Source organism: Macaca nemestrina, chromosome 10, assembly GCF_043159975.1.
Source record: "Macaca nemestrina isolate mMacNem1 chromosome 10, mMacNem.hap1, whole genome shotgun sequence".
Taxonomy (NCBI): domain Eukaryota; kingdom Metazoa; phylum Chordata; class Mammalia; order Primates; family Cercopithecidae; genus Macaca; species Macaca nemestrina.
The window spans coordinates 29,914,311-29,939,113 of NC_092134.1; the positions used below are offsets into that span (position 1 = coordinate 29,914,311).

Here is a 24,803-nt window from a genome sequence, read left to right on the forward strand (position 1 = left end):
ATTCACTGTAGGAGTGTAAATTGGTATAAACATTTTTGGAAAACAATGGGTATTCTACAATAAGTTTGAAGATATGCACATCCCATGACTTGGCACTCCTAGAGAAACTAGGGCACATGCACAAGAAGACATATACAAGGGTGTTCATAGAAGCCTTGTTTGTAATACTTTTTTTTTTTTTTTTTTGAGATGGAGTCTTGCTGTGTTGCCCAGGCTGGAGTGCAGTGGTGTGATCTCACTGCAACCTCTGCCTCCCATGCTCAAGCAATCCTCCTACCTCAACCTCTGGAGTAGCTAGGACTACAGGCACATGTCACCACACCTGGCTGGTTTTTCGTAATTTTTGTAGAGACTGGGTTTCGCCATGTTGCGCAGGCTGGCCTCAGACTCCTGGGCTCAAGCAGTGTACCCACCTTGACCTCCCAAAGTGCTGAGATTATAGATGTGAGCCACTGTGCCCAGCATGTTGGTAACATTAAAACAAAAACAACATAAGACTGGGCTTCACCCCTATGTCTGTCAGTAAGAGAATGGACAAATACATTGTGGATACTCATATAATGAAATTGGGTGAGTCTGGGGCTATTTATTTTCTTAATGTATATATTAACATGTGTATATGTATACCCTTTTGTACATACGATATTAAGTTGTAATGTGTGAAATGGCCTATATTTGACCATTTTTGACCTACAAAATAACAATTTCATGTGGCAACATAGTGTTTCAAAAAATAAATAAATGAAGTTCATTAAAGAAAAAAATGCTCAGTGTAGTTAAAAAAAAGTACTCAGAAACTCATAGGCTTATTAAAATTGGAGAAGACTTTGGAAATCATTTTTATTTTTCTGTAGATGGGGAAACCAAGGCCTAGAGACATTCATTCAATGAATCAATGTATCAACGAGAACCAAATGCTCTGGCTCTCAGATCAGTGTTTTTAAAATTATATCTCATGTTTGAAACAGTTTGTAGTCTAGCCCAGACATTTAAAAATAAAACATTCCAATATAAATCTATGTCCCTAGGCTGGAGATTTTCTGTGATTTACATGCAACTGAATAAGGCTGATGATGTCATAGGGAAGAGGTGATATCGTGGGAGGAGGATGAACTACATCTGAATACTCTGCAGTCATCTTCTGTTGCACGATGAGAGGCTGACCCATGTGTCCCTTTACTAGGAGAGAGGGAGTGGTTGAGTGATGTTTGGAGAAAGAATATACTTTTCTCAGAAGAAGAAAAAGGCACATTTATACTTAGCAGAGTACCTGAGCTATGAAAAATGCCTGTTCCTCTTGTAGCAACTTTACTTTCCCACATCCATGGCAGACATCGGTAATTGCTCCATGAACCAAGACACAGCCCTAAAATGCTTCTTGAAAAATTGGTGCCACAACCAATTTTGGAGGACTGGTGTTTGAGACAAAACTTGTTTGCCACCTTTGATGGGGGCAAGTCACTGTGGTGACTAGAGCTGGAACGAGTGACTATGATAAACTGAGCAATGTGGACTAATCTCTGAGGAAAGAGAAGTGAAGTGGTTATCCCCAGGGAACTCTGCCGAAGAGGACGGATGTGGCAACATGGAGAAGGGTGACACTATAATACTGAAGAGCATTCACTGGAGAGATGAGGGATTCATTCATTTGCTGTTTTTTTTTTTCCAGTATAAGTTTTTGAGAATTTACTATGTGCCAAGTGCTTGTGATATGGCTCAGAGCTGGTACTTACCCTCATGGTGCTTACATTCTAGTGAGGGAAATGAACATTAAACTTGTGAACAGTTACACTTATGGTATATGGTTAATCAAATAAAAATAAAGCAGGAAAAGGAGACATGATGGAGGTCACAGGGGGCTTTTTTGGAATGAAAAAGGCAGTAAGCTCTTGAGGAGCAGTTACCTTTCAGATCAATCAAGAAGGAGACAAAAAAAGATTTCATATTATTTATTCCTTCTCCAAGTCCTTTCTTTTTTATTTAGATGAGTTTATGATCTATGTTATTTTCCCTTTTCCTGAAAAACTTCTTTTATCCTCTCCTGTGGGCAAGTAGGCTGGCAATGAATTTCTCATTTTTGTGTGTACCTAAAACAGTCTTAGTTTTTCTTTAGTGCTGAAGGATAATTTTACTGGATATAGAATTCTGGGTTGATGTTTTCTGTTTTTCAATAGTTTAAATATTTGATTCCACTATTTTCTTGCTTTCATGATTTCTGATGAGAAGTCTACTGTAATCTGTTTTTAATTAAATTTTAAATTGACAAATAAAAATAGTGTATGTGTATATATGCTATTTATATCAGTATATATATAGGTATCAGTATATATATATATATACACACATATACACAGTACTATATGTGTATATATATGTATATACTGTATCAGTACTGTGTGTGTATGTATATATATATATTGCATCAGTGCATGTGTGTGTATATTTATAAAAACATTTTGTCGGGGTGTGTGTGTGTGTATCTATAGTGTGAAGTGTGATGTTTTGAAATATATATACCTGTGGAATGGCCCAATCAAGTTAATTAACTTGTGTATTATTTTACATACTTATCATTTTTTGTGGTGAAACCACTTAGAATTTACCCTCTTAGCGATGTTCGAAACACAATATGATGTTATTAACTGTAGTCACCTTGTGGTTCAGTAGATCTCTCACTGTAACTGTTATCCTCGTTCTTCTATAAGGTGTATGTCTCCTGTAAATTTTCTAAATGTCCTCTAAGATGTCTGGATCTACTGTTTTGTGCCTGTCATTAATTTTAGGAAGTTCTTAGCCATAATTACTTTATATGTTTTTTTCTGTTCCATTCTCTTCCTCTGTTTCTCCTTCATATATTCCAATTATGTATATGCTGCACCTTCGAAAATTGTCCCACAGTTCTTGTATGTTCTGTTTTGGTTTTTTTTTTTTTTTTCTCTTTCCATTTTAGTTTGGGAAGTTCATATTGACCTATCTTCAAGTTCACTGATTCTTTGGCCATGTCTAATCTACAGATGAACCCATCGAAGGCATTTTTTATTTCTGTTACAGTGTTTTTTATTTATAGCATTTCTTTTTGATTCTGAGTTTTCATCATTCTGTTTACCTTGCCATCTGTTCTTTTATGTTGTCTACTTGTTCTGTTAGAGCCCATATTAATTGTAGTTATTTTAAATTCTTTATTTGAAAATTCCAACATCCGTGTCATATCTGAATTTGGTTCTTATGCTTGCTTTGTCGCTGTAGCCTGTATCTTCTTGTGCCTTTTGGTATGCCTCATAATTTTTATTGAAAACCAAGGGTGATGTAGCAGGTAATAGAAACTGGGATAAACAAATCTTTAGTATGAGGTTTTATGTTAATCTGGCTAGATGTCGGGTTGTGTTTAATGTTTGTTGTAGCTGTAGGGGCCAGAGGCTTCAAATTTGTCCAGTGTTCTTTCTTTTTCCTATTTTCTGGACTTTGAGATTCCCTAACTACCCTTTCACACAGAAAGGCTGCATCTTGCAACATATTTAGTTGTAATCCACTGTTATTCTGAATCCCTGTGGGTGTGATGATAAGGTATGGATTGAGGGGAAAGATTCTATAATCTTGTGATTAAATCTCAGTCTTTTAGTAAGTGTGCCTGTGACCTTCACAAGTGTTTCTTAGCATTTTTTTCTCCCTCTTAGATAAGTAAGACAAGAAGGCTAAAGGGGGCTGGAGTGGGAAAGATTCCCTTCCCTCAGCTAGAACAAGGCCCTGATATGCTTTTGTTATGAAGAATTCCCTGGCCATGTTTCACAATGATTACTCTTCTCTTCCTCCTGTCAAATCCATGAAGGAATCTTTTTCAGACTTTCACCTTGGGAAACTGGTGGAGTTCCTTGAGGCAAAACTCACTAAACTATAGGTTCTCTCTAAACCTGGTCCCCAGAAGATTTTTATTCTCAAGCTACCTCATAACTAGCCTCCTACAGCTCATCAAATTTACCTTTTAAACATTCCTACCAGTTTACGGTTCCAGAGGCTTCCGCTCTAGGTAAACAGATCCTGGTTTGACTATTTGGATTCACCATACAAAACTACCAGGCACATCAAAGTTGCCATCACCTTTTACTGGGCAACTGCCGACTGCCTTCTAACCTGCTTCTGCTCTCAAAACCCTTGGTTGCTTTCTATTGCATGTTGTGCAACATCCCAACACCTCTCCTGCCCTTTCCCTCCATCCATCGGGACTGTTCTCAGTTCTGAAAACACATCTGTCTTTGTCAGGCTGGGATACTCTTTTTTTCCACTCCTGAAGTGACTAAACCCTTTTCAGCCTTCAGGCTAGTCTCAGATTAAATATCATCTTCACTGATCTCCACTCATATTTCTCTGTCTCAGTACCTTGTTTTTCATTAATATCACTCCCTACTATTTATAACCATGTAATTGTGGCCTGCTTTTGCCACCTTCCCCTATAAATTGCAAGCCCCACAAGGGCATACGTTTGCCTTATTCTGTCATATCTCCAGGGTCAAGTACAGGACAAGACACATAGTAGGCATTCAATAAATATTTTTGAATGAAGATATGTATAAGATGAGGCACATCCTGCATGGATGAAAATGATATAATTTTCTACTTGAGTCCTTGCTACTGGAAGAGGTCATTCAGGAGCTACAGAGGGAGAGAGGAAGGAATAGTTTCAGTAACAACAACAACGATAATAACAGCTAAGACTTGTTGAGTACGTCCTATGTGCCAGGTACTGCTCCAAACTCTTGCTAAGTTTAATTCATTTAATCTGTATACCAATCATGTGTGATAGACATTATCATCATTTTTATTTTATGAATGGGAAAACTGAGGCAGAGAACACTTAATTAGCTGGGCCTAGGTAACATAGCCGGGAAGGGGAAAAGCATAGATTTGACTTGAGCAGTCTGGGTCCAGTGCTTGTTCTCTTGGCCTCCAACCTCTGCCACCTCTTGGGTGTGGTGTATCTCAGACTCTTCCTTCGCTTCAGCCCTGTAAACTTAAAAATGACTTTCACTCCCTAGTTAGCTGAAAAGCTGAGTAGGAGATGGCAGCCTTCATTAAACCCCATTATGTGGTCTAAAAATACTTTCTAAAGCCTAACACTGGAGTTTTAGCACGAATAGAAAACCTATTTGAGGTTTATGTTGAACTTTAGATATGCTGGAGATGAAATCAATTAGCTTCAAACTCTTATTTGTGCCTAGAGAGAAAGGCAAAATGAGCTTTGGGGAATTAATTGTCTCTGTTTCATTTCTCCTTTTAGGACAATTGCCATTAGTTTTTTCATAACATGAACATGCTAGAGTTACAAGCATGAGACAGAGGAAAAGACAGAGTGGAAAAATGAACACATAGAAGTTATTTTTAAGAGATGGCTACAAGAAGTGGGTGTGAAGTGATCACCTCGCTAGTATCTCAGAGGGGCTGAAAGTATACGAGTTATCATACTTGTCTTTTTCTATTGAATCAAAACTGAAAATGAATACATTAGCATTTGTCATGATTTATCCTGAACTGCTCTGCAGCTCAAAGGGAATGAGAAGTTGTTTCTGTAAAATACATTCTTTATTTTATTGTACCTTGAACTCATCTGCCACAATATTACTTCAAATAAAATTGGCAACAGATGGAAGTCCTGTGCTGCAAAATAAGACACAGAGATGCTTACATATTAAAAGAACTGGTAAAACTTGAATATTCGGAAGAATCTTTTAACAACCAAAGCACCAAAAAAAAAACCCCAAGTGTATCAGTAGTTGCGAAAAGTCGTGCCCTTGTGTCAGTAGCCTGAGGACGCTGGAGGACACGGTTAAGAATGTTGGACCTCGAGAGGCGGATAGTTTAAACTCGGATCCTTCTCATTTTATTCATTGGAACTTTGGGCAATGTAGAGAGTCCTAGACTTTTTAAAGATATCATTTCTTCTTCTGTATGTTAGAAATAATGCTCATAGCATTTTCTGTGGGCCAAGGCATGGACAATAGAGCAGGGCCTGGCCAATGGTCAGTGCCCAGCGTTTGTTAGCTGTTAGCACCATGACCACTTGCATCCACCTCACTTCATGAAGCCCAGTTCATGGGAGTCACGCATATCCTCTGGCACTACTGGCATTGATTGTGTAGTAGAAAACAAAGCTATCCCCAAATTTTAAGACCTGGATCCTAAACTCAGCTTCTTCATTGCCTAAGAAGGGGGTGTAACAAGACACTTCCTCTCTTTGAATCTGTTTCCTCCTCAGTAACATGAGTAAGCCAGAGAGTTTTTGTGAGGCTCAAGTGGAGTTACTGGTATGAAAACAAAATCTAAAGAAACATGCAAGTTGTAAAGGAGCAAATAATGCTGGTTTCTGAAATGAGGACCATCTATAGAAAGATACCTGAGGAGAAAGACTTTACCGATTTTATAGCTCTAGTGTATTCATGATTGTTTGACTGAACAAAAATGATAACAGCCCCTGAAATCTCTGATGAGTGACTGAGATCAGTAGCTCCCTGCCCTGATTATACGTTTTCATTGCTGAAAGACTTAGCATGAACAGATACTAGGGTCCCACTCTCAGTGATCGGTCAAGGATGGGAGCACATGTTTATATTTTTAAAAGCATGTCAGGTATTGTCTGATGTGCAGCCAGGATTGAGAAATACTGTATTCGATGCAAGAGATGTGTCACGTAACAAAAAGCACTGGACTTTAAGTCATGGGCTATGGATTTTGGCTCAAGTTGTCACTATCTAGAATGGTAGATTTGAAAAATTATAAATAATACTATTAATAAAAGCCATTGGAGATTGCAAAAGGACTTTCCATTTCCAACAGTCTGTTTCTGGTTGTTTAATGCCAAAACAACTGGTTGCTCTAGCCACTTAGGCAACCTGGTAGTTGTAGTTGTATCATAGAGGCAATCCAAAATTCATTCAGGGGTCTGAGAGACTAGAAGGTTCTGGTTTGCTGAAGTTCATTTTGCAATAAGTCAGCTGATCAACTTAGTCTTAAAATGATCACTTCTATTGGCCTGAGTAATCATTGGGGTAGTACCTAGTATATGGTAGAAGCTATAAATATTGATTGAATAACTAAATAAATAAGCGCAGTCATCACCTGTCTCAACATCATACCTGGTGGCTTTAATAATTATTCCCTATACTTAAGTATAAGGAATACACACACACACGCACACACACACACATAATGCCTGTTAATATTGCAAATACAAAGTTACTTTCTCTTCTGAGAAGCAGTGAAATCTTTAATGCACAGGTCATAAGATCCAGTTCCCTGGAGGTATTTAAACAGAGGTGGATATTGAAGTTGGTGGGGGCTCAGCCTCAGATGACTTTTAAGGTCTCTTTCAACCACAACTCCTGGAATGTGAAAGTGTATAAAGTACCTCAGGCCTTCCATCTTGTTCATGATATTTGAACAGCAGAACAAGGGCAGATAGAATGCTATTGGTCCTAGTGTTGTTTGTTTTCCTTTAAGATCAAGAGATCCAGTGCTACTGTTTTGAATAATTCTAAATGTTTCTCTGCATTTGGGAAAGCCTGCTAAATTTGTCTACTATTTCAAATTCTGGTAGACATTTTTTAAGATGAAATGAGGCAACCGATTAAAATGAAAATGAAAAGCCTAACGTTTTGGAGGTAGACCAGATTTCTAGAGTTCTAAAATCTGCTTGCGCACAGGGTTTGCAAATGCATTCCCACTGTTCAAAGCTGAATATTTATAAAATCATGTTCTGGAGTGAAGATTCTATGAAAGGAGGTAATTGATAGTGTGGCCTTTACAAGGCTGGCATAGGCCAAAGACACAAATTGGTGGCCTCTGATGATTCCAAGAGCAGTTGTGTTTTGTGTGTCTCACACTATGTTAAAAAAATCCAAAATGTTACCAACATTTAAAACTCAGAGGTTTTCACATGCATAAAAATATATATTTCTGCTTTTCCTGAAAATCTGGAAAGACTATTATGCATTGCTGTAAAGAAATACCTAAGACTGGGTCATTTACAAAGAAAAGAGATTTAATTGGCTCCTGAGAAGGGGAAATAGGCAAGTCCCATGGCAAAAGTAGGAGCAAGCGAGAGAGAGAGAGAGAGAGAAAGAGAGAGAGAGAGAGGGAGGGAGAGAGAGAGAGAGAGAGAGAGAGAGAAAGAGAGTAGGAGAGGAGGGGAGGAGGGGCCACACACTTTTAAAAGACCAGATCTCAGGATAACTCACTCACTGTCACAAGAACAGCACCAGAGTGATGGTGCTGCACCATTCATGAGAAATCTGTCCCCATTATCCAGTCACCTCCTGCCAGGGCCCACCTCCAACACTGAGGATTGCAATTCAGCATGAGATTTGGGTGGGGTACAAATATACAAACGATATCAACTGTCTACAGTGGACCCACATTCTCTCATGGCAATAAAAGATAGGATCTGATGGTCTCTGGCCCCTTATACTGGGACATACCACCCCAGGGTATCCCCACTTGGACCCTTCTTTCATTTCTGTCATCCGCCTGGCCACTGAAGGCGTTTGCTTTGGTTTCCCCTCTCAGACAAAACTGTGACTCAGGAGGGCTGGCATGGCCAACACCCTTCTTGCCATTTGACTGTGCCTTGAATGCAGGGAATATATGTCTTGCTACAAGATGTTACACTCCAGCACCGTTGCTTCTACTTGGTAGAACTCAAGAACTCTCAACTTATCCTGCTCCCATTTCATACCTACCAATTCCTGGTATTCCCTCTTTTCTATCCCCCAAATCTGGGCACTTTTTTTTTCTTTTTTTTTTTAGTGAAAAGGGCTGGTATTAATAATTATGGTTGACCCCTGAACAAGGCAGGGGATAGGTGTTGACTCCTCATACAGTTGAAAATCTGCATATAATTTTTGACTCCCCCAAAACTTAGCTACTAGTAGTCTTCTGTTGACTGGAAGCTTATTGATAACATAAATAGTCGATTACCATATTTTTTGTATGTTATATGTATTATATACTTATAATACAATAAAGTAAGCTAGAGAAAAGAAAATGTTTTTAAGAAAATCGTAAAAAATATATTTACTATTCATTAAGCGGAAGTGGATCATCATAAAGGTCTTCAACTTTGTCTGCACATTGAGTAGGCTGAGGAGGAGGAAAAAGAGGAGGGGTTGGTCTTGCTGCCTCAGGGGCAGCAGAAGCAGAAGAAAATTCCCATATAAGTGGACCTGCTCAATTCAAGGGTCAACTGTACTCTGGGACAACATGTGTAAATTGGAGCTATTGTAGGTGTAATAGTTTTCTAGGGCTGCTATAACAAAGCATCACAAGCCACCTGGCTTAAAACAACATAAATTTATTTTTTCACAATTCTGGAGACCAGAAGTCCAAATTTAGGTATCAGCAGGGTCTTCTCTTTCTGGAGATTCTGAAGGGGAAAGCCTTTCAGTGCCTCTTTCCTAGGTGTTGGTGGTTGTTGGTGGTACTTGGGGCTCCTTGGCTTGTAGGTACACCCCTCCAATCTCTGCCTTCCTTATCACATGATATTCTTCCTGCATGGCTGTGTCTCTGTTTTCTTTTCTTATTAGGACACCAGTCATATTGGATTAAGGACCACCATTTTAGCTTAATTATCTTTGCAAAGACCTGATTTCCAAATAAGGTTATAGGTTACAGGTTACAGGAGGTTAGGACCGCAACGTATCTTTTAAGGGACACAATTTATATCATAGCAAGCTAGGTCATTTGTTCATGCTACCTCAGGCCCAATGCCTTCCTGCAAATTGCCCTTTATTTGTCCAGACAAGTCTGCTCAACACCTCACCCAATCAGATCCCAAAGCTCTAAACACTTATCCTTCCTTATCCTGCTTCCTCCATGAATGATCTCATTCCATGTTACTGTTAGGCGACAGGTCATCTGATTAAATAAAGGTAAGGAATGCTAAACTACATTGACTCTCTAAAGTTTATCTGCACTGTCTAATTAAAGATGATTTCTGAATTATAAGAGTAAAACATATTCAGTGCATAAAATTTGAATATTACATAGAAGCTACCCAGAGTTTGAATTATACCTCTGAGAAGCAACTGTTAATTTGATTTTCTTCCAGTTTTTATTCTTTGCCTCTTAAAAGTCAAAATTGTATAATTTTATGTGTCGTTATAATTAAGCATTTTTTTCCATGTAAACTCTAGTATACTATATAATGTTAAATATTTGTTAAGTGTTTTCTAAATGCCAACTACTACCCTAAGTACTTTATGTGCATTATCTAATCTACTGTTAATAGTTATAATATTCTTAGTGGTAGATATGATCATTCCTATTTTACGAATGAGAAACTGAGGCAGAGTAAACCTAGAGAATTTTTTCTAGGCTACACAGCTAGTATTTCATAGAATCAGGATTCAACTCCAGCTCACCAAGCTTCAGAGCTTGCACTCACAGCACTGTGAAGAATATCTTAACTTAGAAACGAACCATAATTCGTTTTGATTTACACGGAAGCAAGAATCTCAAAAAGAATTGGCTTGGGTAATAAGGAAAAGGCAAATGAATCTTGTATCTTTTCATCCCTTTTACAGCACCCCTCTCCCCAAAAGAGATCTCAACACTCAAATCTCAATCCTACATTTGCATGCACACACAAGCACACACCTACACACACATGTGCGCACACATGCATGCCCCTCTACCATTCATCTAGTTGTAAATCTAGGGAATTATTCTTCCCTTTTTCTGTGTGCCTCTTCCTCCCATAATCAACCCACTACCAAATTGGCTAAGAAGCTAGATTTGCTTCTTAGATACATCTTTAAACTGTCTTATCTCCATCTCCTCCAGGTCACCATCACCGGTGGCAGGGAAATGTGGCATTGCACCAGCTCTGCTCATTAATATCTTTGACAGTTGGGAACTTTTTCTCCTATTTACTTTCTACTGAGAAGTTAGAAATGTAGATGTGAATGGTTTGAGTTGACACAGTACGCTGTCAGTTTCCCAATGGAAATGAATTAGGTAAAGGAACCCACATCAACTACTGGATAAGAATCAATGTGGGTGGTTTAGCTCTTTTCTGTCTGTGCTCTTTACAATATTCTAAGGCAGTTTTAAGCAATTGAGATTGTTTTTTACCTTCTGACTGTGCATCAAAAGGAGTGGCTTGAGCAGTCAATATTGGGCTATGGGGTTGACAGATCTGGATTCAAGTTGCAACTCGGCTAATTATTTGTGTGACCTTTAGCAAGCTACTTGCTGTAAGCCTGTATTGGTTTCTTAGGACCACTGTCATAAATTACCACAAAATTGGTGACTTAAAACAACAGAAATGTATACTCTCAGTTTGGAAAGCTACAAGTCTGAAATCAAGGTGTTCACGGGTCTGTGCTTTTTCTGAAGCCCCTGGGGTAGGATCTTCCTTGTGGCTTCTTCCATCTCCTGGTAGCCCAGGTGTTCCTTGGCTTACAGCAGCATATCTCCAATATCTGTCCCCATCTTCACATGGGTCTTCCCTCTGTGTCTTTGCCTTCACATGGCGTTCTCTTGTGTGTCTCAGTTTCCTTTTCTTATAAGGACTCCAGTCTTATTAGATTATGGCTCACCCTAATCCAGAATGACTTCATCTTAATTTGGTGACCTATTTCCAAATAAGGTCACATGCACAGGTGCTGGGGGTGAAGACTTTACTATATCCTCTTTTGCAGGGAGGGGAGGGGGTGAACACAATTCAACCCATAAGCCTCAAAACTAGCTTTCTGACCTGTGCAAGAGAGATAATAATACTACCTGCTAGATATGGTTCTTGTGAGGATTCAGTGACACACATGTCTGGGCCCTCACACAGTACCTTCAACATAACCAGAACTCAGCACAAACATCCCCAGTCTTCTACCTCCCTTTCCAGACCCTCCCCTCCTCTTCTTCTCCTACTCAGCTACCCCAGTCTGTCATTTTTGTTTACTCAGAGTAGAAACACAAAACAAGCAACCATAAGTTTACGTATTACCTGACTCCATCCTTCCTGCCATTAATTTAGCAGGTGTTTTTGGTGAACTTTTCAAACGAATGTGTTTACCTTTCACAGTGTTTCCAGAAAGGACTCAAAGTTCAGTGGCGTGTAAAAGACTACTTTGTACTTGCCAGTACATAGTCCCCAGGTCTTCTGTAAGCACAGCTTCTTTGGATGAAAAAAGCTGTGAAGAAGCCCATTCCTCTCCAGCACCATCTGGTGAAACTGATGAGGCCCCATTGATTTTCACTGCCAGTGGAGAAACTGAGGAGAGAGCCAGAGGAGCACCCAAGCAGGCTTGGAACAGTTCATTTTTGGAACAACTGGTACAAAAGCCTAGTTGGGCACACTCAGTAAATCCTGTTCACCTGGAGGCTCAGGGCATACACATCAATAGACACACAAGACCTAAGGCCCAGCCCTTGAGCAATCCCAAGAAAAATTCTGGTAAGTATCACATTGTGGTTACTGATTCTCCTTGTTTCAACTGGTCACATTTTGTTTTCAACTTCAATATAAACAGAAAAAATATTGATTTCATGGCCAGTCCTATTCTAGAAGGTACCACAAGAACTACAGTAGCCAGTCCTCAATGAAAGTCTGCTTGTTGCCAAGTACTATATTGGAGGAGAGAACAGGTGTGAGTCGATGACAGATAATTTGATGATTCAGTTATTGCACCTGACAATGACAGCTATTATCATCACAATTCCAGCCCCACTTATTAAGCTTTCACCATGTGCCAGACACTGTGCTGGGCATTTTATATTATTTTATGAAATCTTAATATAATATTCAGGCAGATCATACTATTATCCCCATTTTACAGACAAGGAAGTTGTGAATTCATAGCACAAGATATAGGAGGAATGGTTCAAAGTAAGGACATGGCCCAGAAGGGATAAGTTTTGGAACCAGAAAGAACTGTGCTCAAATATCAGCTCTCTCCCATCTCAGCTCTGTAACCATTATCAAGTCCCATAAATGTTTTTGCAACCCAGTTTTTTCATCTGTAAAAAATGACAATTATTACTTCAAATGATTTATATAAATAAAATTTCCTGAACATAGTAAGGACTTAATGGGGGTGGTGATGATGGTCGTGGTACTTATGGTGCTGATGTTCAGACTGGAGGAGAGAAAATCTAAGGAAAAAAAAATGTGGATCTCCAAATATTCCAAGAGCTGTCATGTAGAAGAGGGATGAGACTAATGTTACATACTCTTCTCATTTATAGCAAGCTTGTCCGACTCATGGCCTATGGCTTTGTATGTGGCCCAACACAAATTCGTAAACTTTCTGAAAACATGAGATTATTTGTGCGTTGTTTTTTTTTTTTTTTTCCTCATTAGCTATCATCAGTGTTAGTGTATTTTATTTATGGCCCAAAACAAGACACTTTTTTTCTTCCTATGTGGCCCAGGGAAGCCAAAAGATTGGACAGCCCTGCTTTATAGGGACCTTTTGAGGTAGGTTCCCTCCACATGTTTGTACAGTTTGTTTAAATTTACTAGAAGACAAAAGAGATAGATTTTGACTCAATACAAAGGAGAACTTTCTTTGAACTAGAAGAGAATATACTGCATGGGCTGGAAGTGCTCAAGCAGGGGGCTGGGAGACCTTCTTCCAGAAAGGCTATGTCAGAGATTCCTTTGTTTCTGGGAGCTGGGCCTGGTGATGAGAAACAGAAGATGCTGGTTGGCTAACACTTTTGAATTCTTACTATGAACAAGGCAATATGTTGAAATTGGAATGTATATCTTCAGTTTTGATCCACATGACCCTCCTCTGAGATAGAAACTGTTATTTTCCTATGATTTAGTGCAGAATCCAGGTCAGAGTATTTCTAGATCCAGGTTCTAAATATGACTATAGTGACTCTTGAGCACTGAGCACTTGCCATGTACTTGATGCTCAACATTTTGTCAGGTTCTTTCCTCCAATTCTTAGCTAGTTTCCTTTCTCATTTCAAGTCTGACTTGCAATGTCACCTACTTAGCTCTTTCTCAAATTCCTGTCTCAGTTTAATTTTCATCATAGGATTTATTTACCAGCTGGCACTTAAAATTTATTCATTCACTTACTTGTTAGTCTGCTTCTCCTCCCTACTTTTTATCGCCTGCCATGTTCCCTTTGTATCCCCAAGGTCTAGAATACTGCTGAGCACATACTGGGCATTCAGATATTATTAAATGAATGAACAAACCTAATCTCACTAGCAACCCTGTGAAGTAGGTAATATAACTCCCATATTTCGGGTAAGGACAAAGAGACTTAGGCCAGGTCATGTGCCAAGATTGGAATCTATGAAGTCCTGACCCCAGAGCTTTATTTCATTATACCACACTGTCCCTTTAAGATAGTTTGTTGCAAAATGTATCATTACTAAATTGCTTTCAGGGAAAGACATTTCTATCTTTTTTTTTTTGACTCAAAACATAGGAAAGCATATCCTGTCTAGGTCATGCCCTGTTGCTCCAAACTCCAAAGCTACATCAGTGTTCTCTAGTGGATTCTTCTTGCACTGAATATTGTTGGCAGTGAATGGTCCATCTGACAGGGCCAGAAATCCAAATCAACAGCTATTAAGCACCTAGTGTTCACAAAGCAACACGCTTGAAAGTTTTCATTTACTTGGAGATATTAAAATGCCATTCTACCTTTATTTCAGAAAGTGATTCCTGCATTGGAGAATTCAGATTCACAAAAAAATTTTCACTGTTTGACTTGGACATGTGACATGTGCAGAGGGAGGTACTCAGTACATACTAGGCATAGAACAGAGTGTAATGAACTAAACTGAATTACATAAAGATAGACTGACTGACTGACAACCACTGTTAGGAAGGTACTATTCATTTTAATTCTTTTATGTATTTTTTGAATTTCGGAATGATCTGAGTTGCTCCAAATATTCTAGACATCTATATGCTATTAAAAACCTTTTGAAAGCTTCTAGAAAGTGATTTAAACACATAAATTATCTTAAGTCCCTACTGAAGAATTGGACTTTAATTTGTGTAGGTCAATGGGCAGAATTTCTCAGGTAAAAGCTCCATGATTTATATATGTATTTATATATAAATCTTGAAGTTTATATATGCAATATATTAGATAATATGGAAGTTTATATATATATGAACATGTAGGTAAATATATGCATGTGAATATATATATATATTCACACACACATATAGCAGTCTTGGCTATGTTGTAAGAAAACCACATCTTTTGTATGGAAAAATTATTTTGTTGGGCAAAGAAAGAGAAAAATCAAACTTATTAGTATTAGTGGATATGTGTGTGTTATGTAGACCCAGTCTTAGGTTAATTTACTGTTTGTTTTAATCTTCAGCTGGTTTGAAGTTTCCAATAAAACTAATTAAGTAACAGCCTTTTGTTTTTTTAAAAAATCATCAGTTGACAGTCTACAGGGACTGTAGACACATTTGCTTTCACATATCCATTAATAACTCCACTTGACAATTTTCCATGCACAAACTTTCCCCTCATTTAGAAGTTCGAGCCCTATTTTAGCCACCGATTCTTCTGTGTCTCTCTCTTTGGGGGTTTTGAACAGTTTTCCTTGAAATAGAAAGTTTTCTGAGGATTATGCAAAAGCTATATATATATTGAGGCGTTGGGGAGGTGGTTTCAAAGAACAGGAAGGGAATAGATAGCATTTTTGTTTTCTTAGATAAATATGGGGAGGCAGGTGAGGATCATGTCAGGGTTTTATTTATTTATTTATTTATTTATTTATTTATTTATTTATCTTTCCCCTCTGAGCACATTACAAATGTCGATTTCTCAGATGTCCAGTTGTCGCGGGGGCGCGGTGTGGTCCCGCACACTTGAGCCTCATCTCTGTCCTGCTTTCCTGCTTTGCCTTCCAGGTTCCACCGCCAGACCTTTCACTGCCATCGGCCTCTGCAGGAGGAGCCAGACCCCCTGCGCCCTGCAGAGCGCCGGCCCGAGTAACGCAGAGCTGGAGCCGAAGGAGAGGATGGCAGCCCCAGCAGGCTCTCAGGCACACCCCGACATCCAAAGCAGACTCCTGGGCGCGTCCGGAAATCCCGTCGGAAGAGGCGCGGTTGCCATGGCGCCGGAGATGCTCCCCAAGCATCCTCATCCCCCGCGGGACAGGAGGCCTCGGGCGGACACCTCCCTCCATGGCAATCTGGCAGGAGCGCCCCTTCCTCTGCTGGCCGGTGCTTCCACCCATTTCCCCTCCAAGAGGTTAATAAAGGTTTGCTCCTCAGCACCCCCCCGCCCAACCCGGCGTTTCCATACGGTTTGTTCACAGGCCCTTTCTAGGCCGGTGGTGAATGCTCACTTACATTGACCGCTGCGAGGGAATTGTTCGGCGAGTGCTGCCCATCTTCAAATCAATGCCTGCTCAGAACAACAGAAAGGGCCTCAGATGTACTGGTTTCCACAGAACCATTGTTAGGCTTTTGTGAAGCATTTTTGAACCTAATAAATAATGTCAAAAGTCCGTAGCGCAGCCAAAAATGTTCCTTTTGAAGCATCTCTAATAGTATTTTTGTTCTGCGGTGTCTCCCAGTGTTACAAAGAATTTGTGCCTCACAATAGGGATGGGGTACATCGCGTGCCACTTTGCAACGTGCCTCGTGGGATTGTGAGGACCCCTCTTTGTTTTGCTTTCGCAGGTAAACGGTTTCACTTGCCAACTTCGCCTTTAGCTTAAGGATGTTTTCTAAGGGCCTTTAGAATTTCTAAACAGCGATTGGGAAAACATAATTGAATGTCTGTAATTTAATAATTTACATGAAATTTGATTACTCCTGATGTGCCCAGGGGAATTTTTCATGTCGTATTAAGGGTTTAATGTTAGAAATCTGAAGCTGGGCACTAGTTTGAGGCCCTGAAACACTTGGAACCAAGTTTAATGTAAAAGAGGTGCTGAATTTGCTGATTTGTAATACAAAATACTGGAGCAGCTTAGGGAACCTTTTATCAAACTGGTAATTTTAGGCAATACCTTTTATTTTGTTTAATATAGCAGCTTTTCATCATGATGGGATGCTGATGCCAACTTTATCAATTGATTTTATGAGTTTAGGTTTTCTCTTTTTAATATAGTGGGGTTTTTTTTCCCTTCAGAAACAAAGAGAAGTCAATGTGACCGATATGCTTATATGCAGTTTTGCACTCAAGTTCCTTGGAATTTTCCCACAAGCTTAGATTCACAGAGTTTGATAGATGGAGGTTGTCAAATCTTACTGCATTTAAGAAACTTTTTTTTTGCTTTAGTTCAACTTAATAGACGTAGTATGATTACATTTAAGACAGCATAATGTCTCAAGTCCAAATTTAAGTCTCAAGGTTTTGAGAGGAATGAAGTGTTATCAGCAATAACTTCCTAACATTTAAGAGTCTGTTTAGTCCTTTGGAGACTGAAGACTGTTTACTTTTTTTTTTTTTTAATATTAGCATGCTTTAGGAATAATGCACTTTAAAGAAAAATGGTATCCCTAAACTTTAGAGCTTTCTTGGTTCCAGATTAATATGATTTTTATAATAAATATGCTTTTATTTTATTTATTAACATGGTTTTATTATAAGACAATGTACAGGTTATCAATGTTGATTTTTGTGGTTTCTTGAAGATATACTGGCATCTGCTCACCAGAGTTCATGTGACAATCATAAATTCAACTTCATGCCATTTGGTTGGAGATTAAGTGTGTAGGCAAACTCATGGACTTATATAGAAGTTTGATTCTGGGATATTTTAATTTGCTATTTAATTATGAGTTAACACAACTGATGTTTTTAGGTCAAGAAATCATTAAGTTATTTTAAAATAATTAACCAAAAATTTGTAATGGTCAATTTCAAGAATAGAAAATGTACTTGATGTAATAGATGGATTCCTTCAACTGTAGAAGTACAAATTACTGAATTTATTAAAAATGCAAAACAGAAGGAGAGATCTTGTTCAGAATTCAGAAAAGGAATACAGGCTACAGATATAAAATATGTTGTATTCTAAAGAAGTTTCCCAAAGTGTTTTGTGAAACACTGGTGTAAGAAAGATAGTTTGTGAAATGGAGGGTCCATAGATAAATATGTCTGAGAGACGCCCACTATGCATGCTCTTAGAGAGTCATAGTAACATTAGGTCCCTGAGAAATCCCATAATTAAAAAAATCTGATAAACTCTGTTTAACCCAATGTCTAGCAACCTTATTTAATCATGGAATCCTGATAGATTGGTGTGTGTGTATATACATACACGTGTTTTTGAAAAAATCCTATCAGTACTTTGTACCAGTGTCCTATGCAACACACTTGGGAAAACATTGCTCAGAACTCTGTTCTAAATACACCAAAGTCTCTGTAGATTTGTAGGGTTCAAAGTAAGGATTTCTTTTCACATTAGTGAGGTAAAAATCAGGGCTAAAGAAAGAAGCACTTTGAGACCCTATTCTTCCTTGGAGCAGTGTAATGAACTGTCTCTGTTTATTTGTCCTCATTTTGGATGCACATGTCTGGGAGAAAATTAGTTGATCCAGCCCTGATCATGCTCTTTAGTGATGGATGAGAAGCATTTTCAACTCTGTCATCGTCATGGGCTGGAGGTCCTTTGGAATGACAGCTTCTTTTGTACTATAACTTAGACACAAATGCACCAAGGTAAATGTAGTGAATTCTTTACTAATACCATTTGTTCTGAAAGCAGCGCTAAATTAAGCAGTCATAACCGAGGATGAATCCATTTAAGGAAATAAATAATATATTTTTATATGTAGCACAGGCAGTGAGGACTAGAATGAGGCCCTATTGTGTAAAATAATTGTTTCACAGGTTCTGAGTTACAGTTTGACTTTATTTCTTTTGTGGTTTGACTTATGGTTATGTGGCATTACCGCATACTATAAGTATCTTTAAAGAACATAATATGCCACTTCATAGAAAAATATTTTTATGAAAGTTGCATTAGAAAATAAATATTGACAAATATAAAAATTTGGTGCATTGAAGAAACCAAGTATTTAGGATAGTCTGTAGTGAATAATGTTTACAAATAAGGACTCTTTATAATATATAAAATAATAATTATAACAGCTAATATTTATTGTGTATTATACTAGAGACTGTCCTGTTTAACATGTATTAATTCATTTAGTCCTTATAATGGCTTCATGAAGTAGTTACTATCATCTCCATTTCATAGATAAGGTAGCTTCATCTTTAATGATAATAATGATAACATATACATACATATACAAATATGTTTTAAAAAACTGTATGTTATTTTATATATGGTGCTGTATTATACAATATGTTATGAAAGCTAGTATATATGCATATATGAATATGTTTGTGTTCCACCTACATCTATAAATCAGTTTTTATACCCTGCTGTTGGTACATAAGTTAGGTGAGAATAGAGACTCTACTCACATCCCGTCACCTCCTGATTATATAGTAGAGAAATAGAAGTGATAATTATGGGTTGACAACATAGCATACATTTGAACATTTGAACACTCTGAAGAACAAAGCATAAGAGATTATTGTCACATAGTTCTTTTTATTTGAAACAACATTATCCCTGTGAATGAAGGCTCAGAAAATAAGGGAAGGAGAGGTTGTTTTGAGGTTTACAAAAGATGGCAGCACTTTTAAGATTATTGGAGCTGACCAAAATCAGACTTGTGAAAGACATGGGATGTTGTAGTGGGAGCATTAAGGAAAAAGCTAAGGTACTGGGGCTGACCCAGATCTCAGGAGCCAAGGGTGCATTCCTATAAATGTGACCTGAACTCAGCGTCACTTCTACCACTTGGACAGAGTGTCTTCGCTGTTAAATTGGGATTACACGTTTTGTTTACTGCATAGGATAACTTGGGGACCAAATTTGCTATTAAATGAAAGCATTTTGAAAAGTAAGAGTGGTATACAAATTCAAATCATTATTTTATGACTAATATAAACAATAATTAGTACATATATTATCATTATTTGTGCAGGGCTGATATAAGAGGTTATAGATCTAACTGCCTTACACTGACATTGAGCACTATTTCTGCTGTCTGTGTCATCATGTTCCTCTCTAAGAAGTTTTTATATACTATATCCTTTACCTTCATTCCAATACTGTGAGGTCAGTAGTAGTATCCCATTTACCAATGAGGAAACTGAAACATAGGGAGACAAAGCAATTTGGCCAATGACTACCTCCATCACTCATGCTCACAAACATTACACTACAATGTCTTATTCAAAGCAAGTTATATGTTAAAAAAAAAAAAAGAACAATGTATGCAGTTGATGAATTTACAAACTATTCCATGCAGAACCTCCAATTTAGAAAAGTTCAGATTGGGTACAGGATGCCATGTGGTATCCTCCAAATGTGATCTTCTAGTTCAGCTCTCTATAAAAGACTCTAAAACTACCCAGAAAAGGGAAGGGATAAGATAATGTTTTTGTAACTACAAATGTCATGTTGAGGATTTGAAGTCACACAGGGACACAGGAAAGAGGTTGTTGTCAAGAGAAGACTCAACCTCAATAAAAATGCTCCAACCTTTACCATGGAGTAATATGTAGCCATAAAAAAGAATGAGATGATGTCCTTTGCAGGAACATGGATGGAGCTGGAGGCCATTATCCTTAGCAAACTGACACAGGAACAGAAAACCAAATACCCCATGTTCCTAGTTATAAGTGGAAGCTAAATTATGAGAACACGTGGACACATACAGGGAAACAACACACACTGGGGCCTTTTGGAGAGTGGAGGGTGGAGGATGGGAAGAGGGAGAGGATCAGAAAAAATAACTAATGGGTATTGTTATGCCTAATACCTGGATTATGACATAATCTGTACAACAAACCCCCATGACACAAGTTTACCTGTGTAACAAGCCTGCACATGTATCCCTGAACTTAAAAAAAAAGAAAAATGCTTCAGAATTCTTAAGGTGTGTGGGGTCCCTCTTGCACAATCCAAGGTTTTTTTTTCTTTCCTTTTTTTTTTTTCTGCCATGTTTAGGCTTCCCACTCCTGCTTCCTCCATACTCCCATGCTCTGTGTTTTCCCTCCTCTATGGGAATCAATCTGATTTTGTAAGTCGTGATATTGAGAGATATTGAGATCATGAAGTGTTAATTGGGTCCTTACCATCCTAGGTACTCTGAGAGAGATTTGAGAAATTTGATTCAACTCAACCAATAGGTATTGTGCTCACCACGTGCAAGGCACTGGCCTTGGTGCTGGGGATGTCTACTGAAAAGGACACGGTCTTCTTCCTTGACTAGCTCAACCTAGTGCAAGGCTTAGTTCTTTCATTTATTCATTCTAAAATATTTACTGAACATCTGCTATGTGCTGGATATGTTTTACTGGAGACAGAATAGTGAAGAGCCATTTTAATTAAGTGAGACCTAGATAGTGAAACATGAAGTAATGGCACAATGATATTTAAGTCCTTTGATGATCATCCTTTAGCCACAATTGTGAGACCCAAAATTTCTGAAAATTTGAAGTTCATTTTTCTGTCAATTATGAGCCAAACTGAATACATGAATATTCTCACTTTGTGGGAATATTCATGTATTTCAGTGAAGATGTAATAATATATTTGATTATGTAGTTCAGCCTTGGACCCCCACGGAAAGTGTTAAACAACACGTGATTTATGCACCATTCCATAATATGTAGCTTACGGCCGTAACATAGAAAAAATTCTAAATTCTGAACTCAACCAGCCTGGAGGGTTTTGAAAAAAAGGATTTTGAAGTTTTAAAGTGAATAAGTGCAGTAGAAAGTTAGAGAAGGGAGGGATCAGTTCTGGTTGGAATAATCATCGAAGGCTTCCTGTAGAAGAATTTGAACTTGATTTTGGAGTGTGGAGGATTTAAAGGGACAAAATAGTGGATAAAATGGAAGTAGCAACCAGGGACTGATCAACTTTCATGGTACCTGAAGCTTATACGTTTTGAGGGGAGCTCTTTCAGGAATAGAATACAACATTATAAATATAGTTGGGTAGAGGAAAGGGTCCTTACAAATAAAGGACCCTTCAGCTCATTTTATTTGTTTTTAAATAAATCCATCTCTGAGTAAGGCAAAAGACATGGGAATTTACCTTATAAAGTGAAATATACCTGCAGATCTATGTCGATTCATGGAGGAGAGAAAGAGGAAACCAAAGATGGGTTCCTGAAAGGGAGGGGAATTAATCTTATTTATTTTCTTTTTGAATTGTTTGAGATTTTGGAAATTGATAGCCAAAACAAGACATCTTTTTAAAAAATTTGGGCATAGTGGCTTTTGGAAAATAGTCTAAAGAGATTTTAAAGAATGAATCAATTTTTCATTGAATTCACTTCAATGAATTCTATGGTATTTTTCAGAGTGAGTGGCCTTTGTTAGTTTTCTCATGTTTGACTCTATAGCTAGTCAATTGCTAACATTTAAATATTTGTCAATCATAATTATTTTAATGTAGTTAAATGGAAAACTCTTTAAAGAAGAGAAAAAGCTGCATTTCATTTTGAAGTTTACCTTTTTAATAGACTAGGAATATATTTTCTTTAGATTTTGGAATATATGCATGAATTTCAAAATATATTTAAAGATGAATACTTTAAAATTAAAATGGAGATTTCAGTCTTACTACTAGTCACTATACATAGCAATACTCTTTTCCAAAGCATTTTCAAAGCTATACATAATAATTTATATTTACTAAAAAGAATAGTGACATCACTGAGTGGTGTTAAGAATCAATAAAAGTAACTAAGTAATACTGATAGTGTTGATTGCGTCCTTACTGTATGTTAGGCACTCTTCTGGTTCCTTTATTGCAGAATCCCTGCTTCCTTCCTCCTTTCTTTCTTTTGGTCTTCTTTTTTTGTTTTTAAGCCACAAAGATTTGATTATTATTCTTGCTTGGTTACTTTTATTTATTTATTTTAACAGCTTTATTGAGACATATTTATATATCATATAATTCACCCATTTTAAGTGTTCAGTTCATGAGTTTTTTGTATATTCACAGGTATGTGAATTTGAATAGAAACCCTATACCCTTTAGCTGATACCCTGCTTTCCTCTGTTACACCCAGCCCCAAGCAACCATTATTATACATTGTCTCTATAGATGTCCCTGTTCTGGACATTTAATATGAATGAAATCATATAATATGTGGTCTTTGGTGACTGACTTCTTTCACTTAACATGACTTTTTAAGGTTCATCCATATCGTATTGCATGCCAGTACTTCCTTTTTTTTAATGGTCAAATAATATTCTACTGTATGGACACACCACATTTTGTTTATCCATTGATTGGTTAATGGACATTAGGGCTGTGTCCACCTTTTGACTATTATGAATAATGCTACTATCAACACTCATGTACCAGTTTTTGTGTGGACATAAGTTTTCCTTTCTCTTGCATGCAGTGCTGCAGTAGGAGATCAGCAGGACTTGTTTTCCAAGTACCAGTCATGACCCCATTGATCAAAACAAGATCTGGTTAAAGCAGGATGCAGTAAAGAAACCAGCCAAAACCAGCTAAAATCAAGATGGTAACCTCTAGTTGCTCTCACTGCTCATTATACACTAATTATAATAGGGTAACATGGTAAAAGACACTCCCACCGGTGCCATGACAGTTTACAAATATCATGGAAATGCCCAGAAGTTACCTTATATGGTTTAAAAGGGGAGGAATCCTCAAGTCTGGGGACTCCCCACTCCTTTTCTAGAAAATCTGTGAATAATTCGCCCCTTATTTAGCATGTGTTTAAGAAGTAGCTATTAAGTGTAGCTAGCCAGCAATCTGTGAGTGCTACTCTGCCTATGGGGTAGCCCTGCTCTGTCTATGGAGCAGCCATTTTCCTGTGCTCTGTTGCTCTAATAAACTTGCTTTGCTTTCACTCCTCTGTCAGCTTGTTCTTGAATTCTTTGCTGCATGAAACCAACAACTGCCCTGGGCTGAGGCCCAATTTTCGGATTCCCCTGCATTCGTATCTCCTTTAATTTTGCCAATACTTCTATGGCGTATTGTTGTTATCCTCTTCTACACAACAGGAAACTCAGAATAAAGAGGTTACTTGTCCAAAGTCACGCAGTCTGTTCAAGGCAGAGCTGGACTGTAAGCCCAGGCAGACTGACCAGAATTTGCCATGCGCCTTTTCTCCGTATCAGAATTTCTCAGATGGGCTTCTAAGTTTTCTTTACTTAGGATATCTAAGAAGTTGCACAAAAGTCTGCTGTTTAAATATACCCACCTACCTCTAGCCATTTGCCAATCATCTGACTAAATACTATATTTTCTTTTTTAAATAACATTTTATAAACTTAGGGGTGCAAATGCAGTTGTGTTACATGCATGTGAGGCATAGTGGTGAACGCTGGGCTTTTAGTACATCCCTCACCTGAGTAGTGTACATTGAACTCAATAGGTAGCATTTCATCCCTCACTCCCCTCCAACCCTTCCACCCTTTAGAATCTCCACTGTTCATTATTCCACTTTGTATGTCCATTCTACACATGTTTTCTAAAGCGCATCCAGAAAATAGAATTCTTAAAAATATATAGCACGCATGGAATTAACACCACTTACATATTTTACATTTTTTGTTTTTTTATTTTTAAACCAAATTTTCTTACTTTGCCCTAAATTGCACTTACCTTTCTATACTGTGTGGGTGGATATTAGAATGGCAAATACCATCCCCAAACTGTCTATTAATTAATCCTCTTGGGGTAAGTTCCCTCCCCACTTAATTCTTTGGGATGAAATCAGAAATCAGTATTGT

The 24,803-nt window shown here is 37.9% G+C and overlaps 1 protein-coding gene across 17 annotated transcripts in view; it reads left to right on the top strand.

The window, feature by feature from the left end:
* C10H12orf42 (chromosome 10 C12orf42 homolog) overlaps positions 1 to 24,672 on the top strand; it is a 193,300-nt gene extending 168,628 nt beyond the window's left edge. For 16 of the 17 annotated variants that reach the window (XM_011769058.3, XM_011769056.3, XM_011769055.3 and 13 more), the window contains 2 exons: positions 12,068 to 12,439; positions 15,890 to 24,672. In XM_011769058.3, coding sequence (XP_011767360.2) covers positions 12,068 to 12,439; positions 15,890 to 16,338 — 821 coding nt within the window. In that variant the 3' untranslated portion in view covers positions 16,339 to 24,672. The remainder of the gene's footprint in view (positions 1 to 12,067; positions 12,440 to 15,889) is intronic. The other variant, XM_071071232.1, reaches the window with a different exon arrangement.
* Positions 24,673 to 24,803: the final 131 nt, after the last annotated feature.